This window comes from Rhinolophus sinicus, linkage group LG06, assembly GCF_036562045.2.
Source record: "Rhinolophus sinicus isolate RSC01 linkage group LG06, ASM3656204v1, whole genome shotgun sequence".
Lineage (NCBI taxonomy): Eukaryota > Metazoa > Chordata > Mammalia > Chiroptera > Rhinolophidae > Rhinolophus > Rhinolophus sinicus.
This window is the reverse complement of record NC_133756.1, coordinates 48,151,943-48,169,479: the sequence shown is the minus strand read 5'-3', so window position 1 is coordinate 48,169,479 and position 17,537 is coordinate 48,151,943. Positions and strand designations below refer to the sequence as shown.

Below are 17,537 nucleotides of genomic sequence, written 5' to 3'. Positions count from 1 at the left end.
ACTCAGGGCTTTAGCTGCCACCTCCCTTGTCATGAACGTCCAGACTGAGCTCAGTTTACCCAAGAAAACCAGGAGTCATTCCTGGTCGGTCTCTCTTCCTTATTCCCCAGGTCCCATTGGAGACCAGGTTGATTCTCTCTTTTTCGTCTCTCGCTGCTTTGTGCCTCCTTCCTCTGTGCCTCTCTGTCCCGAACTTCGCTTAGACCTTCACAAGTTCTGACGTAGATTATTCAGTGGTCTTTTCATGTTCCGCTGGAGTCTCTCTGCATTTATTTGTCAGCATAGTGAAGCATGCCTAGCACAGGCACTGTAGTGTTGCCAAATACATATGGTCCCTGCCTCCCAGAGTCAATCATTTAGTGGGGAAGATGGACATCAAATGATACCACTGCAAGGGTTTGCTGTTGTTATTTACCTGGGGCTGTTCCAAGTGCTTTCATACGTGAACTTGTTTAATCCTCACAACAGCCCTATGATGTAGGTATTTTTTATTCTACCCATTTTTCCGATGGGGGAATTGAGGCACCATCCCCAAGGCTGGTCAGCTTCAGAGTGCAGAGCCGAGATTCAGACCCAGGTTTGCAGGCCCCGGAGGCCATGTTCTTTCCTGTTTTACACTGTCTCTTTGCTTCTTGTTGTGCTGTCTTTGAAGACGTACTTACAAATACAGTGGTCATCAAGCAAAGGAGAGTTAAAAGGAGCTATAGGTGTGTACACTTGTGGAAAGTGCTATGAAAGAGTATTGGGAGAGGGGCTAATAAAGCTGGGGATTTAGGGAACTGTGTTTGAGAGGATGGTATACAATCTGAAACCCGAGACTGAAAAAGAATAATCTAAACATGTGATGGGGAAATGCTGTTCCAGGCAGAGGGGTCAGTAAGTGCAAAGTCCCTGGGGCGCGCGGGGGGGGGGGGGAGAGAGAACGAACCTGGTGGGAGCAGGAAAGGAGGAAGACCAGCGTAGCTCAGGGTTGAGAATGTAGGGGGAGAGCAGTGGTTGGCAGGAGATGAGACTGCCGGGGAGGGCAAGGGGCTGAGCAGGGGAGAGCCACGTTGGGATTTGGGACAATGCCATGAAGTCTGAGAGAAGCGAAGTTTACAGTTTCATCTCCCTCCAGTTCATTCCCTGTGCTACTGTGTTCCAAGAGAAAAATCGGATTACCACTCCCCTTCTTACTTCCAGTCCAAGCGGTTATTTTCTCCATGTGCAAAAAGAGCTTACTGAACGGGCACTCTTTGCTGGCACAGTGCGCTGTAAGGTTGGGAAGCAGAAATCGGGATTCTGAGTTGGTGGCATTTTAAGTTGTTTCCTCATTCATGGAGAACTTGATATTTGTACTTTTATGTGAAAGAATTCAGAATATGTCAGTAGTTTTCCCTCTTCAACCACCTTCTGTTGAATTTTCTTCTATAGTAAATATTTATAAATACATTTTAGTGCATCCACTAAGAGTTCATATGTTTTTAAATGTATAACACTTAACATCAGGGGACGATTTACCGTGTTTGTGGACTTCTGAATGAATTGTTGTGAATGAACAAATTGCCTTGCGATTTGTTTCTGATGTTTAAGAATGTATCATTTGAACTTCTTTCTCGACTGCCATCTTGTTTGGAAATTATTCCCAAGTTAGGTGTGTTAAACGTGTGAATTCTGCTTTTGTTCCTCAGTCCAGAAAAATACTCAGTATGTCCTGGTGTTTGATGCATTTGTCATTGTGATTTGCTCTGCGTCTCTTATTCTGTGCACAAGATCCATTGTGCTTGCTCTGAGTTTAAGAAAGGTAAGTGTGTGTTTGAATTTTCTCGCTCCCCTCCTGGCCTCCCTCCTCAGTTTGTCCAAACAGTGGACCCTGTTGTTGGGTCATCTTGCCCTTTCTGAGCCCTTGAATAATCAGATTCCTTTGAGTGATGGCCCCTCTACGAGGCATTAGTCAGCCTGAGGCGTGTAGGGTGAGTAAACACTCCTGGCGTGTCAGGTGGGATCAGGTCATTATCCTGAGTTAAACTGAGCCAAGAAGCACAGATGCACAATGGTGAGCGCTCAAGCTTTTGATTGTTTCTAGAATAAATGAGACCCTTTTAAATTCAGGAGTGATCTTAAGAACAGAATAATAGCATGTGTGGGTTTCATCTTTTGTCTTCAAATCAGAGTTCATTTTGACAGGGAGGCATGGTAAATGGATTATAATGAATCATAAAATACTTTACTGTATTTTTAAAATAGTTTTAAAATTCCCGTCTGAGTTTCCGTTTACCTTTTGACTGTCAGGGCGCTTGTGAATGTACACTCCAGCTCCCCACCGATCTTATTCTGGTGTGTGGCCTGTGTGTAAATGCAGACTGGGAAGGTGCCTGAAGTCATCAGAAGCCCATCTGTGGAGCAAAGAAATACTCTGCATTCTATGTTTCTTATTCTTGACTGTGGTCAACTTATTTTGTAAATATCCACTTCTCTTACTTCCTCTCCCCCCGACCTCAAGTCCCTTGATGCTCTGATCCAAGGTCAGGGTCCTGTTTCTGCCAAGCACACACTCTGGAGCTGGAATGCCTAGACTCCAATCCTGGCTTAGCCTCTCCATGCCTCAGTTCCCTCCTCTGGAAGATAGTGCCCAGTTTATAGGGTATTGTCTGGTTGAGTGAGTTGATAATATGTAAAGTATTCGGAATGTACTATGTGTTAACTCTTACAACGAGAATCTGTTGGAGTTAGAGCATAAGCTTTAATGTTTGAGTTTGCTTGGCAGGCACTTGAACGCTTGCTTACTTCAGCTGGGGTAGATGAGGGGGGAAAGTGTAGGCCATAGCCCTCCAGCCTTGAAGTGGATCTCTTGACTTAGGAAAGGTAATGCCATACCGTTTTACAGGCGAGAGTACTGCTTTGCACTTGTCTTCTTCCAGAGGGCGGTATAGTTTGTAAAACATGCTCTTTAAAATGTTCGCCACAGAGATTCCTAAGTTTCTTCCTGGAGAAGTACAAGCGACGTGTGTGTGATGCCGACCAGTGGGAGTTCATCAACGGGTGGTATGTCATGGTGATTATCAGCGACCTGATGACAATAATCGGATCCATATTGAAAATGGAAATTAAAGTCAAGGTGAGGGGCAACCCCTTTTAAATCTGTTGTTCTTTCTATCTTTCTGGATGACCTCATGTACTTTAAAATATAAAATCCTTGTGGAGACTAGTTTGCTTCTCCAGTTTTCCCTTTTCTCATACCCATGAAATCCAAGCTTCCTCTGACTTGATTCCTCATGAGGGGAAAACAAGGAAGCTGATGTCGTGTGGAAGATGGTATTTCTATAAATATCCCTAGGGAACTTGGCATCTTCCGCGTAGGAACTGAAGTTTGAGAAGATTAGTTGTTTGGAGGGGCTTAGTTTTTTTTTTTAAGTTGCAAAAGCAGCAGCTGACTCGTGAACCAATCATGTCAAGAGCCAGTGGTAACCATCCATGACCAATGGGTGCTCTGACGGAGGTGGGCGAGGGCAGGAATATGGGAGTGTCTACAGGGTTCCTGACACTGTATAACATAGTCGACCTAAGCTCAGGACAAAGTCTTGACTCCCCCTCCACCCAGCTATTCTCCCCTCCATGTTATGCTGTCAGTCAGGAAATCTCACCAGCTTGACCTCCTGACCATAAAGTACCCCCTGTCTCGACTGCCTCTGGCTTCTTCAGGCCGACTTCTGCTCTGGCCTGGATTGCTGCAGCAATCTCGTCATTGCTTGTCCTGTCTTCAGCCTTATACCCCTCAGCTCCATCCACACAGCTGTCAGGGGAATGTTTCTGGAAGTATCTACCTTGCTGTTACAATCCTTTCCACCTCATGGGACCCCCTTTAGGTGAAGTGGCCTCCAGGGTCCTCATCATCTAGCTCTGCCTCCCTCTCCCATTGCAGCTCGTGCTGACCCATCGATACTGCCCCTCTAGGACATCTTGCCAGCTGTCAACATTAGGCCTTTGTTCAACCTTTGTCTGCAGTGCTCTTGCCTAGCCCGTCCTCCAGGCCCAGCTTCGCTCTGGGGTCACGCCCGTGGGAAGCCCTTTATAAGCCAGGCGGCATCTCTCATTGCACTTAGCATATTATAGTAGAATCGTGTTTGAGTGTCTGTCTGCTCAATTGGGCCTACAAATCCTTGAGAGCAGGAACCGTGTTAGCAAATCATATTTGAGCTGAATGGTATTGTTTCATATTTAACCAACACCATTAGTTTATATTCTTGAATACCTAGGTCAGTGTAAATGCATTTTCTATTTCAGGATATTATTTGAACAACAACAACAAAAAAATCAGTTCTACCCATTGAAATACCAAAAGGAAATGCGAAACACATTTGGAACTCTGCTGTGTCATTTTCTTCTTCAGTGTATAAGTTCTTGTGTCACCTATAGGAGGCAGGCAGTCCGTTCCTTTCCAATCAACTTAAAGTGAGGTTAATACGCCGGGAGGAGCAGAGTATTGTATTCATATGTCTGTTTTTTCATTCCTTAGAATCTCACAAATTATGATCTGTGCAGCATTTTGCTTGGAACCTCTACTCTTCTTGTCTGGGTTGGAGTTATCAGATACCTGGGTTACTTCCAAAAATATAATGTAAGGATATGGCACTGGCTGGTGCCACTGCAATGGAAATTCACTTCTTCTTTGGGTTCTAGTGAGCTCCTTTTTAATTTCCCCCATTCTGTTACCTCTTCCTCAGGTGCTCATTTTAACAATGCAAGCCTCCCTGCCGAAAGTTCTTCGTTTCTGTGCCTGTGCTGGTATGATCTACCTGGGTTACACCTTCTGTGGCTGGATTGTCTTAGGACCATATCACAACAAGGTGCGTAGCACTGACTCTTCCTTCTGCAATGTAGGCATTTGAGACCCATAGAAGTGGGTTTCCAGCACTTCCCTTCTTTCCCCTTTCCTCCAGCACATACCCTTGATGTCCATAAGCCCATCCTTATCTTTGCATCGGTTTCCGTTTCCTTTTCAGGATATTGAAACTAGCAAGAGACTAGAGAGCACATTTCAGTGTCTGGGACCGGCTGATGGGGTCACCTATTAACCCAGCTGGTCATCAAATAAAAAATGTTTGGACATGAGATCAGTTTAATAAAAATGAAAATTAAATGAGGAAAGTTATTACAAAATCGTTCTAACTTCAAGTATTAGGGTTTGTATCCAAATTAATTGAGGGGAATGAAGGTGGACAAAGAGACAGGACCACATTAGGTTTATGATTAAAATGATAACACATCTTGTCTTCGCAGGTGGTTTTGAGGACAGCGCCATTTTTGTGCCTTATTAAAGATCAGTATCTGAATTCTAAATTATTACTGGGCTTCAGTTGGCATCATAATCTCAGGGACATCAAAGTTATGCTCAGATGTTCTTGTTTTAAAATGATAACTTTCATTCGTAGAAACATCAGGAAATGAAATCAGGTAGGCCTTGTTTTCAAACCAAAAAAGTAAAAGGAGTTATTGCATCTTGTAGTTTTTTCTCCAGTGGGCCTCTGGCCACTGGGACAACAGAAACAATAAAAACAAACATAACGGCAGCCAGCACTGTGTGTTAGGCACCGTGCTAAGCGCTTCTGTCATCTCTCGTTTCATCTCCACCACAGCCCAGGGTACTGTTATCTTGGCTTAGGTGCTTTGCAAGAAGAAAAGAGGTAAACATGCAGAGGATTACACAGAAGCTTGTCTAACAGCTCAGCCTTGGGTTTTGACCGTGATAGTTGCATTAAACAAAACGTGATCAAATCTAGTTTCTAAACTGTTCACAAAAAGAGAGCAATCCACAAAGCTCAAAGTTTCTGTGTTGTCCTACTGAAATAGATCCTAGTTATTTGGCACACACCCAGGCTCTCGCCTCTTTAAGTGTTACATTTAATATGTCCAAAGAGAATTATTGTTTTCCTGTTTGAGAAACTATAATTAATAAAGTGACAATCTCGGGGTTAAGAGTAAATCTTGATCACCTTATTGCGCTTCCAATTCCATGCCCGTGTTTTAAAGGTGACTCATGAGTGAAAATTGTTCTTTGATATGATCTCTCTGATCTGGAGAACTTACTGTCTTAGTGCCGAAGAAAATTTCCATTTTTCTTCTTGCCTCCTGTTCTGAATGCTTCTCCGCATTTTTGTCACTAGAGGGCAGTGTTGCACTGTAGAGACTAAATACTGAGTTTAAGGAATTAGGCTTTAATTCACTGGCTCCAAGGCTTCAACACAAGTGATCCTATCTCCATTTCCCTTCATCTCCCCTACCCCTCCGTTCTGGAAGGTGCCCAGATAATGTTGCTTGACGTTTACTAGTATAGCTGCCATTCTTGACTGTTTTACGGTGCCCTGGTTCTTTAAGTCTCTTGCTAGTTAACCCTCCCAGTAACCCTGTGGGGAAATACTATCTTTTTACAGAAAACAGGGATCTTCACATGTTAGATAATTTCCCTGAGGCTGCACAGCTCGTAAGTGGCAAAGATAGGACTCACATTGAGGTCCTCCTGACCCCGATACACATGCTTTGCCCAAGACCCAGTAGGGCTTTTCTTGATACTGTCTAAAACAGACAGAAAAAGGACATTAGTTTGACTCAAGAATAGATCAACGATGAGAAGAGAGCAGTCAGTCTTCTTTCTCTCAACTGTGTCCGGGGTTATCATGTGGAAAATGATGTTATTTGCTTTGTGATCTGACTGCATTTCCGTACATTCCAGTCTGTCCTTGTGAAGGATGCAAGTGAGATTGGGATGCTTTCAACCAGCACGGCCCAATATTAATATAATGAGAGCTACACATGAGAGCTACATGTGGACTTTAACATTTTCTGGTAGCCACACTTACAAAAATTAAACAAACAAACAAACAGAATTGATTTTAATTATATATTTTATTTAGGCTAGTATATCCAAAATATTACTTTGAGATACTTTACATTTCTTTTTTTCTTTTTTGGTATTATGTTTTGAAATCTGGTGTATATTTTATCCTGCAAGCACATCTTAATTTGGACAAGCTATATATCAGGTACTCAGTAGCCACATGTGGCTGTGGCTGCCATGTTGGATGTTGTACCTCTCGTCTTGTGTCTCTCACGTCATGTCACCCTTCCATTTCTCCCCGAGAGTAGCAGAGGGATAAAAGGGCCGTATCTAGAGCTTCCTTGCAGGTCTGTTTATGAGATCTGTCTCCTATCTCTAGCCAGGCTGATAAACTGGGGAAATGCATGGGTAAATTAATTCAGTGAATACACTTGTCAGTGGAGGGAGAAAACCTTCAGTCTGGTTCAGGACTTTTGTGTGCTTTTCCTCTCCATACTGCTGCTTCTTTGAATCTGAATTTAGAAATGTTTACTGCCCCCTGCATTCCTTCCCCCAAATTAATCCAAACTGTCAAAATGTTCAGGTTCTGTTGAATCAGAAGACCTTCAGTATTACCAGAAGCCTTCAAAAGTGGAGCAGCACAACAAGCATTTTCTAGGATCTAGAATCATAGCAACCTTGGGTGTACAAGCTAACTCTTTCTTTAAATAAACAAACAAACCACTCTAAAGAAGAGGTATCAGGAAAACTAGAGTTTTGCACTGCTGTTTGGCATCAGGAGTCGGCATTTCAGCTTCCTGTTTTCCTGATAAATATTGGATTTCAGTGGTTCAACTGAAAGAGAGTAAAGATACAAGAAGTGTCCTGCCGAGGCTGGTTCCAGTACTAATGGACTTTGGCACAGCACCCTTTCAAAATTCCTGGGCACAGAGGGCTAGAGACCGTTGATGTTTAATAATTCAAGACGCGTTTTGGAAGAGCTTTACTCAAATGTGGCTTTTACGTTTCCAGAGGACTTTTTTGCTGTGAGGAATAAGTCCTAGTCTTGCATTGTCCCCATTTTACAAATGAGAAGACCAAGGAATTGAAAAATGGTTGGACTTTGCTGCCATGGGTACCAGTGCGGCAGAACTGGTACTACATAATCATGCTTTCAAAGCCTCTAGTTTTAGCCAAGCACCTCTCTTATTCAAAAGACCCATTAGCCAGTTGAAATACTGTACCTGAATGTTACTTGGGGTTCTTAGCACCAGCTCTTGAAGCACAATTTTTATGTCATTCTCTGACATAAGCCATCACAGGTTTCTTTTTCATTCAAATGAAAGTTCTTTCTGGCTCGATCACAAAACATCATTTGTGGAACCAATGCTTCGGTTCTTACTGTGCTCCCATAATCGATGGGGGCTCTTTGTGGAAATACCTGTTTAATATTTATTCAATGCCTACTGTGCACCAAGCATTGTCAGGTGCTTCAAGACTGAGTTCTTGGAGGGCCGTTACTGTGGCTTATCGCTCTTTTCATTCCTTGCGTTTAGCATGGTGCACAGAACATGGTAGGGACCCAACAAGCTTGGTGAATGAACAAGAAAGAGAGACAGAAGTACCTGCTTTCCAGGGGCTTACAAGCTCGTGAGAACCAAAGCAACTTCCGATGGATGCAGCCCTTCTAGACTGGAAGCACTTATTCTCCTTACCTTGGCTATTTTTAATGTTCACTTCTACCATGGATTTGGCCATAAAAACTGACTGGTTCACAGTCACTTCTGTGGTACAAAACGACAGGGTGTGGACTGGTCATTTACCTCATTGGGTCTCTGTTTTAACTTCTTGGTGGGTTAAAATAAATCTCACCTGCGTAGAGGAGAGGGAGGTATACTGATTGTGAATGTTAATGTTGAGACAGGTATTGTATCTAGACTGATACTAAGTCACTGCACAGAAAACTAAGGAATGAATTAGCTACGTACCAACCAACTGGCTATTTGCAGTTCTGAAACCTGAAGCATAGACTGTTAGGGGTTCTTGAACTTAAAGAAAGGAACTGGTCAGATTCCAAAAGAAACTATGAGAAGTATGAATTATTAATAGTGCTGTCAGAATTGTAATTGATGTCCATAGAAACCATCTTTACCTTCATTGTCTGAAGGCTACCAGTGGGAATGGAAAATATTTGTGCTGAGAACTGTTAAGTATTCTGCATATTGTTGTGATTTGCTCAACTGGGTGTTCTTTTCAGGTCTCTATGGAGCAACTTTAGTTCTTTGGAGTTTTTGCTGCTGCAGCAAAGGCAGGCATGGTCCTTGCTCAGGGTATGTTTGTGTCCTCTGCCTTTGTTACACACGGAGCAGGGAGGGGCAGACATGGTGTTTGCTGTCTAGTTGGGGAATGGAAAAGTGTGATCAAGACCAATGAGAAGACCAACCGGGAGCTTACACAGCGCTTCTTAGTGATACGGGGACTAGTGCTGCTGAGGCAGTCTGTCCTGAGGGAGAGTTTGAAATAGCCCTTCAACATTGGCTTAGGTGAACACAGAAGAAGATATCAGATGAAGAGAACAAACTTCATGAGAAAAAGATGGAGAAATAGGCCTGGTGCTGCGGAAGGAGAAAAGCACAGGGTCATGCGGACAGTGAGGAGACGGAAAGAGGCTACATGAAGGAGGAACGTTTCCCAGCCTTCTTCGTCTGGATTTTTACTTTGCATCCCGACTTTTGTGTATTCTCAATCTAGAGACATGACCAGAAGGCTGTATTTTGTGAAGTTTAGATTTTACTGCAGCTTGGCCTGGAAGATGACGAGGTTGGAGTGAAGAAGACTTCCTTGGAGATTTCTATTGTCATCGAGATACAAGTGTTGACATCAGAATGGAGTAGAAAGACTGGGTCACAGAAACATCACAGGAGCAGACAGACCTGAGAAGATGGAAGAGAGGGGGAGATTAATTAATTCGATACATAGCCTTAAGTGCTTGATTATTTTGGAGTAAGTGGTTTTTTTTTTTGTTTTTTGGTAGGAGGCTGAACTCACTGATGGAAATAGGGAAATTGGGAAGGAAAGCCCATTTTCTAGGTAAAGGTAGTAGGAAGTTGTGTTGCGTGTGAAGCAGTACCGCAGCTCCCAAGTGGGGATGTCTCATAGACATCCATCAGGCACTTGGCTGTCCCCAAAGCCACAATGACTTCATGGGCATACGGCCCCCACCTCTAAGGACAGAATTTGGTTCAAAACTCTATAGTCACTTGTTCCATGTTTCTGAAAACCATATCTTTTGCCTATTGGGTCATTATTAGCTCCTTAGATAGAAGCTTTTCACGTTAATCTAATATTAATTAACACTTTGGCTCTAGAGATGTTAGTTTAGTAAGCACTTGCTGTTTGTTTTGTACTCGATGTGGCAGGAGTTTGTCAACCACTTAAGCCAGGATGGCTGGCTGCAGGATTCCCGTGGTATTCTTCCTCATGTCAGCATTTCTGCCTGGCACCTCAAACCCACCTTGTCTAAAACTGTGTTTATCAGCAGCCCTTTTCCCTCCCACACTTATTTTCTCTTCAGTTTCCTCCTTTGCAAGGAGTCTCACCGGGACTCCTTGCAAACCTGGGCTCTGCATTCCCCCTGCCCGGGCATCCCTGTCACTGGGCTTTTTCCATTCTAGCAGATCTTCCATAAGCCATGGGTATCCTTTAGAAACATCAGATCATGTCACTGTTCTGGCTGACATGTTTTGCTAGTTTCCAGTTATGGCCTATATTAGCTTGAACTATGTGGAAAACCAAACGAGGCCCCTTGCAGCATGGCACAGACACACTTCTATAGCCACTTCTTAGACGCAGCACTGTAGTTCCCCCCTTATTCCCTGAGCCAATTCTTCCCTTTCTCCTCTCACTGGTCAACTGCTCAGCCTTCAGGCGCTAGTTCGGAGGGTCACTTTTCTTATACAGCCTACCTCCAGCTCTCGCACAGGGTCGTGGCCTGTCCACTGTTAGCTTGGGAGCCCCTAGAAGGCATTGGGCATGATCATTCATCCTTCCGCACTTCCCACTCCTGGCCATTTTTAGTTTTTAATGTGCTGAAATTACCAGGGCCCAGGGTTGGAAAGGCTACAGTGAAACCATTCATTTAGCAACATTTTCTTAAACCTATAGTATGTCTCAGGCACTTCAGTCCTTGCTGATGGTAGAATACAGTTGCTACAGTTCTTTCAGAAAGCAGTTTGGCACATTGTAGCCTTAAAAATGTTAATTGCTTAGACCCAGTAACAGGAAAAAAAAAAAAAAGACTAAAAACAACTATGCTTAGAAATGTTTATTACATTGTTCTTTATAATAGCAAACATTATTGGGATGTCCATTGACATGGAAATAGTTAAATTTGACATTTTCAAGGCATGGTCTTGTTATATAATGAATGCTCTTTAAATGTGAATAACATAAGATGATGTTAAGTAGAAAAAAAAATCAGGATTCAAAATTGTTAGAGATACGTCTACAAATCTATAAAAAAATGCATAGGAAAGAACTGAGGGAAATGTCGAGATTGTCTTTGTGAGTATGGAGGGGATAGTTTTGGATAAAGCTTTCCTACATGTGGTATTCTAGCTGTCTTAAAATGAATGTCATCATTATAATGACAACAGCTTCAACAAAACAAGCTAACTAGGTACTTGTCTGCTCTTTCTGTATAGTATGTCTCAAAAACTAATTTTGGTTTTCCCCCTTCAGTTTGTAGCTCTGAATACAGTTTCTGAGTGTCTGTTTTCTCTGGTCAACGGCGATGATATGTTTGCGACCTTTGCTCAAATCCAGCAGAAGAGCATCATGGTGTGGCTGTTCAGTCGCCTCTACTTGTATTCCTTCATCAGTCTGTTCATATATATGATTCTCAGCCTTTTCATTGCACTTATTACAGATTCTTACGATACCATTAAGGTAAGTCATGATCAGTATTTCCTGCCAAAACAACCCTAAATTATGTATTGATTGGAACATAGGAAAATGCTACGTTTTTTTACTCCCTTAAAAATACTACATTTTACTTGAAGTTGGAGGTTTTGTAGAAAAGAAACTTGTTGGATATTAGAGGTTAATTTTAAGTATGCATTTAGGACACTGCCCCTGTCAGCCAGATCAAGGTGGATTGGTTTGCAGGTGTGGTGGAAAAGAGAAAGACTGAGCTTGGTAAATCACATAGTGGGGCTGTTGCTCAGCAATGGCAGGGTACCCGCCCATCCTGGAACTTAGGCTTTGAGTGGTAAGCTTCAGTGATAAGGGGTGACCACCGCTGTGCCAACTGCCCAGATAGTGGCACGCCTATACACTGGATGATACAGCCATTTGGTGGTGCAGGTTTCCTTTAAGTTATGAAAGCTAAGGCTTTTGTGGCTATTTAGCTTCCTATCTTCCCAATGCACAGATATGCCCACTCAAACATATATACACACAACACATACCATAACTATTAACAAAACAGGAAGATAATAAAAACCTCAAGCCAACAACCTGGGACTTTGTCCCCTCCCTGCACACATTTGCTCTTGATGGCACTGGATCAGAGGGGGAACAGGAAGAAGGGGACAGGAAGAAGGGGAAGCAGGGGGACAGGACCCTGGAGATGGCAGGAATTCACCAAGAAGCTAACTCTAAAAGGGACCCAGGCTTTCCACAACAGTTTTGCTCACCAATTCTGACCTACCCCTGCTGGTTACCTAGCAACAAGAAAAAAACAGGTTCTGTATCCTTTCCATCTGGGTCCATTTAACTTGTTTGGAGCTTGAAGGATACTCTGCTTAGGGTGGTGGTCTCTCCACAGCAGATAGTCATGCTCAGAAAATCCTGTTTCAGGGCCAGGGTTTGAGCAACCTGTTTCAGGGCCAGGGTTTGAGTGCTACGTCAGTGTCTTGGGATGTTGTCCTCTTTATGAACCTTCTTAGACTAACTCAGAAGAAGCTGATCCATTGGAAATTCTCCTGAGCACTTTTTTTTTGTGCACGGGGAGATTAGTTTTCACGTGGGAATGGGTGGTCGGCTCTAGCAGCAGGGTTAAGCATGTAGAGATAATTGCTATACAGTTCTGCCCTGTGGGCTCTTGTCTTTGATGTGGCAGTGTCTCTGTGAGTCTTACTGACATGGTAGATGACCTCACTAAGCGTGAGGAGCGGGGGTCTCGGGGTCTTTGTGTCTGCTTGAAAGAACCTACTGCTTTCTGCCCCACCTAAGTAAGTGACTATCTTCTATAAAAGTAGAGGAAACAGAGATTACTTCCCAGGCAGACTCTACGTCGGCAGTGAGTGGAAGGGGAGGGCTTACTTGGTCTTGTATTAGCATTAAAACTTTAGACTTTTGACTATTCCCTTTATTCCTCTTATCAACACATCCCTCCCCTACCTCACCCTGGCTTTCATTATGGAGTTTTCCTTTGGATTCTTCTCTGTCCCATCGTGGCCCTGACTTGGACTTCTGGGACTGACTTTATTAGTATCATTTCTTGGATCTGAGCTAGCAGTGTGGGAGAATTTTATTTTCGAAAGGTGGGTTTGGTTTGTTGACAAAGGGAGCAAGTTCTCATGCTCTATAAATAAGGTACCAATACTGTGTACTTTTTAAAAGAAATACCAACAGAATGGGTTTCCCGAGACGGATCTTCAGGAGTTCCTGAAGGGATGTAGTAGCAGAGAAGAGTATCAGGCAGAATCCTCGGCCTTCCTCTCCTGCATCTGCTGCCTAAGGAGGTCAGTACTCTGTGTCATCAGGTCCCCACGCTCCTGAGGGGAGCTGCTCTGCTGATCTTGCCAACAGTCCTCCCCAGGTGAACACTGCCCTCAGCAATCGGCTTCTTGTGGGAAAGAATTCAATTTTTCATTGTTTCCCTCCCCCTGGAATTGCCTTGAGAAATGAATTCTTATAAAACAGGGTCGAAAGCTACATGACATGGTTGAACTCTCTTGGGAATATTATGAGACCCATGTGAGAAGGCATGAATTATGTCCCTGAAAAGTCAGGAGGGAGAACTCTTTTAAGTGGCCCAAGTAAGAGGTCAAAGCTCTTATTTTCAGAGGTACAGCTCTTGGAATGTCAAAGGCATCTTCCCTCTTCACAATATGGGGCACAGATAACTTTCCTGGAGCAGAGCAGGAAACTTGCTTGAGAGGGGTCTGTACACATCCATGGCTGGAAACACTCCTCAGTAGCTCTTCATGGACCAACTGTGTTTTGCTCGCTGTACGTCAGGACACTTAAGAAAACAGTCTAGACCTCCGTGGCAAAGCCTGCATGTAGTGATTTGGGGACCAGAATAGGGCTCAGTTGAGGATGGTTTTCTTAATTGTGCACATGTTTGCTTTCATCTCTAGTCAGGGGAGGGGGTTTTCAGAATATCCCCTACCCATTTTTTATTTTATTATTTTTTTTGCAAAAGATTCTCTAAACCAAATTTCTGAAGGAAGATGGGGGAACATAATTGCTGCATAAAAACCACAGGATGTATTTCCTGTTAATCAATTCATACTGCATCTTGGGATTTGAAATGATGTGATTGAAGCATTTCCAAAGAATATCTGGTAAATATGAAATGAGGTCTTCTGAGAAGAGATAACTTTTTTAAATCACATTTTATCCTCTCAGAGCATTAAATTGTTGCCATGGAAGCTGGAATAAAGGGAAATTAATTTTCTTAATAGGCAGCTGCTTCCTAAGAGGCACCTTGTGTAAGGAAAGTCTCTCAAAGTTGCTTTTCTACTATGTGGATAACTGCAAAAAAAAAATAAATAAATATCGTCAGGCCGGCCTGGTGGCTCAGGCAGTTAGAGCTCCATGCTCTTAACTGCCAGTTCAATTCCCACATGGGCCAATGGGCTCTCAACCACAAGGTTGCCAGTTCAACCCCTCGAGTCCCGCAAGGGATGGTGGGCTGTGACCCCTGCAACTAGCAATGGCAACTGGACCTGGAGCTGAGCTGCACCCTCCACAACTAAGACTAAAAAGACAACAACTTGAAGCTGAACGGTACCCTCCACAGCTAAGATTGAAAGGACAACAACTTGACTTGGAAAAAAGTCCTGGAAGTACACACTGTTCCCCAATAAAGTCCTGTTCCCCTTCCCCAATAAAAAATAAAAAAATAAACAGATCGTCTTACAATGCAGTTGTGGATTCTGGAAATAAACCAATAGGTTTTTGGTGTTTGAGTTTGGGGCCTTGGTTTGTTTCACAAAAAGCCCAAGGAGGATGTCAAATGTTTTCAGCCAAATGGAATAAGTAAAAGATTTAAGGGGTGAATTCAACGATTAATTGATAAGATTGGGTCTGAATGCTAGGGAACAACATCAGCTGACAGTTTGTCCTAAGATGGGCTAGATGAGAAGATGCCTGTTGCAAAAGGAAGGTCATGCACATCTTTAATGAAAGAATTAAATGGAATAGGGGAGTCTACCAAAGGAAATCAACTGAAAAATCTAGGATGTTGAAAGTTTGGAAAAAAGAGGAAACACAAATAAAAGTAGAAGTGGCCGTTACTGAAGATGGTCATGGGTAAGGTCAGCTAGGAACTGTTTTAGCTGAATAATCAGATCAAAGCCTAGATCTAGGGGGGTTTGATGGATGCTACACAGATAAGCAAAGGTCATAGGGCCTGATGAAGGAAATGGATTGTACTGGGGCCTTGAGAACAACTGATTGCTTTGACACCATCAAAAATGAAGTGCACGTGGATGTGTTTAAAGGCTAGGGGCGTAAGAATGGAATAAAATTGAGGAAGGCTATGAATAGAGAGTAAATACTGGTGAAAGACCTCACTGAGGGAACCTGGGGAATTACTATGGGCATTGCAAATATTGGTGTCTGGGCCCCCTCTCCAGAGCCCATGACAGACAGTCCTGATTATCACAGCTCTGCGTCCGCCAAAGCACAGACAAGGGTCACTCTTTTTTAACCAAGCAGTCCAGCAACCACCACAGACTGATTCTCCTTCACACTGTTAGCAGAGCCTCCAACCTGATCATTGGAACACCGGGTTCTCATTTTGGACTCTGCCAGTTACCAAATGTGTCCCACGACCGCCCTTAAACCTCTTGGTCCCTACATTGTCCTCAGGGTGGAGCAGAGGACCTCTGACACGTCATCCAGTTTTAACACAGTGGGGCTCTTTAGGAAGATATGCTGTGTTGAACCAATGCAGGGTTTACCTTTCCGCTTCTCTACTGCAGCTAAGGGGGAAAATCCGCTGTCTTAGCCACTGGGGAATTTTTGTCAAAGGAAGGAGATGGAGGGTCTCAAGAGGTGGACAGCTCCTCAAAGTTGCCAAAAGCATCTACTCAAACCAAAAACAATGTAAAATGCCCTTCTTAATTGTTCTCGTTTTTATATGTTGCACTTAGCACGTTGATAACCCATGTATGCCTAGAATATAGACTATTCCTATTCCTCCTCAAAGATTTTTGAGTCATTGTTCTCTTTTCTCTTTCCACCTCCCCCTTTCTGTTGCAGGAAAGGAAGTGATGACCACTTGATACTTACTAACTAAAATTCTTCTGCTAAAGATAATCAAGTATCAGGCCTCCTTATCCAGTGACAATGCAGAGGAACCCCAAATGGTTTGGACCAGCATGTCCCAAAATACTGATGTTTAATGTGGAGTGGGAAAGAGGACTGACTGTCAGCTGGCTGACTGCAACTGAAGTTCCAAAGTTCCCTTTTTATAAACTTGGACGATGAAGCATAGACCACAGTCAACTACTGGGCGTTAGTGCAATAGACCAGTGATAATGAAATTCTCTATTAGTCTTAATTTATGACATGACAATGTTGGGTTGGAAAAAAGAAATCGCACTGCAGAGTGGGCAAAACAATGGTGTTTAAAGCCACACATTTAAAGATGTTTTTCAACAAATGAGAGTTTGTTTTAAAAATGATGCTTGGGTTAGAAGACATTTGTTAATTCGTGATCTGCACAGAGATGAAGTTGGTTGCAGTACCAAATTCGAGACTCAAACTAGAGAACTATTAGGCCATTTAAAGATCACATTTAAATCCACAAAAAGACCTATTGCCATGGACATTTCTTGGCCTGTTTTCCTGTGGTTTTTTTTCAGCATGATATGAAGCAACCATTGGCAGAGTCAGGGGGATGAATAGGAAACATCTTGTCGGTTGTGCTAACTGTTAATTGTACACACATAGCATGTGGAAGTAAACTATACCAGTGGTCACTTATTTGAACAAACAGACTCCACGAGGGTGGGGATTTACCTGTCTCAAGCAAGGAAGATGGCATTTTTTACCTAAATAAATTTATTTTTATCAAACATGAATGAATACTATTTTTTAAATGTAGTATCTCTTAACGTCTACCTAGTGAAAAATTTATGTCACATCTATGAACTCTTCAATCTTTGAAAGGGATTTCTCACTTTCTTAAAAGTAGCGAAGGAAATATGGGGGCTACTGTATAGGAGTTATTCAATAAATATTTTTTTAAAATTAAAAGTTTATCGGGGTGACAATTGTTAGTAAAGTTACATAGATTTCAGGTTACAATTCTGTATTACATCATCTATATCTCACATTGTGTGTTCACCACCCAGAGTCAGTTCTCCTTCCATCACCATATATTTGATCCCCCTTTACCCTCATCTCCCACCCCCCTCCCCCCTTACCCTCTGGTAATCACCAAACTATTGTCTACGTCTATGAGTTTTTGTTTCTTCATTTGTTTCTCTTGTTTTTTTCTTGT

The 17,537-nt window shown here is 42.8% G+C and overlaps 1 protein-coding gene across 7 annotated transcripts in view; it reads left to right on the top strand.

Moving 5' to 3' along the window:
- Positions 1 to 17,115, top strand: part of MCOLN2 (mucolipin TRP cation channel 2) — a 50,147-nt gene extending 33,032 nt beyond the window's left edge. For 6 of the 7 annotated variants that reach the window (XM_074335063.1, XM_019710200.2, XM_019710199.2 and 3 more), the window contains 7 exons: positions 1,671 to 1,783; positions 2,948 to 3,097; positions 4,496 to 4,597; positions 4,704 to 4,826; positions 11,534 to 11,740; positions 13,418 to 13,539; positions 16,292 to 17,115. In XM_074335063.1, coding sequence (XP_074191164.1) covers positions 1,671 to 1,783; positions 2,948 to 3,097; positions 4,496 to 4,597; positions 4,704 to 4,826; positions 11,534 to 11,740; positions 13,418 to 13,539; positions 16,292 to 16,328 — 854 coding nt within the window. In that variant the 3' untranslated portion in view covers positions 16,329 to 17,115. The remainder of the gene's footprint in view (positions 1 to 1,670; positions 1,784 to 2,947; positions 3,098 to 4,495; positions 4,598 to 4,703; positions 4,827 to 11,533; positions 11,741 to 13,417; positions 13,540 to 16,291) is intronic. The other variant, XM_074335064.1, reaches the window with a different exon arrangement.
- Positions 17,116 to 17,537: the final 422 nt, after the last annotated feature.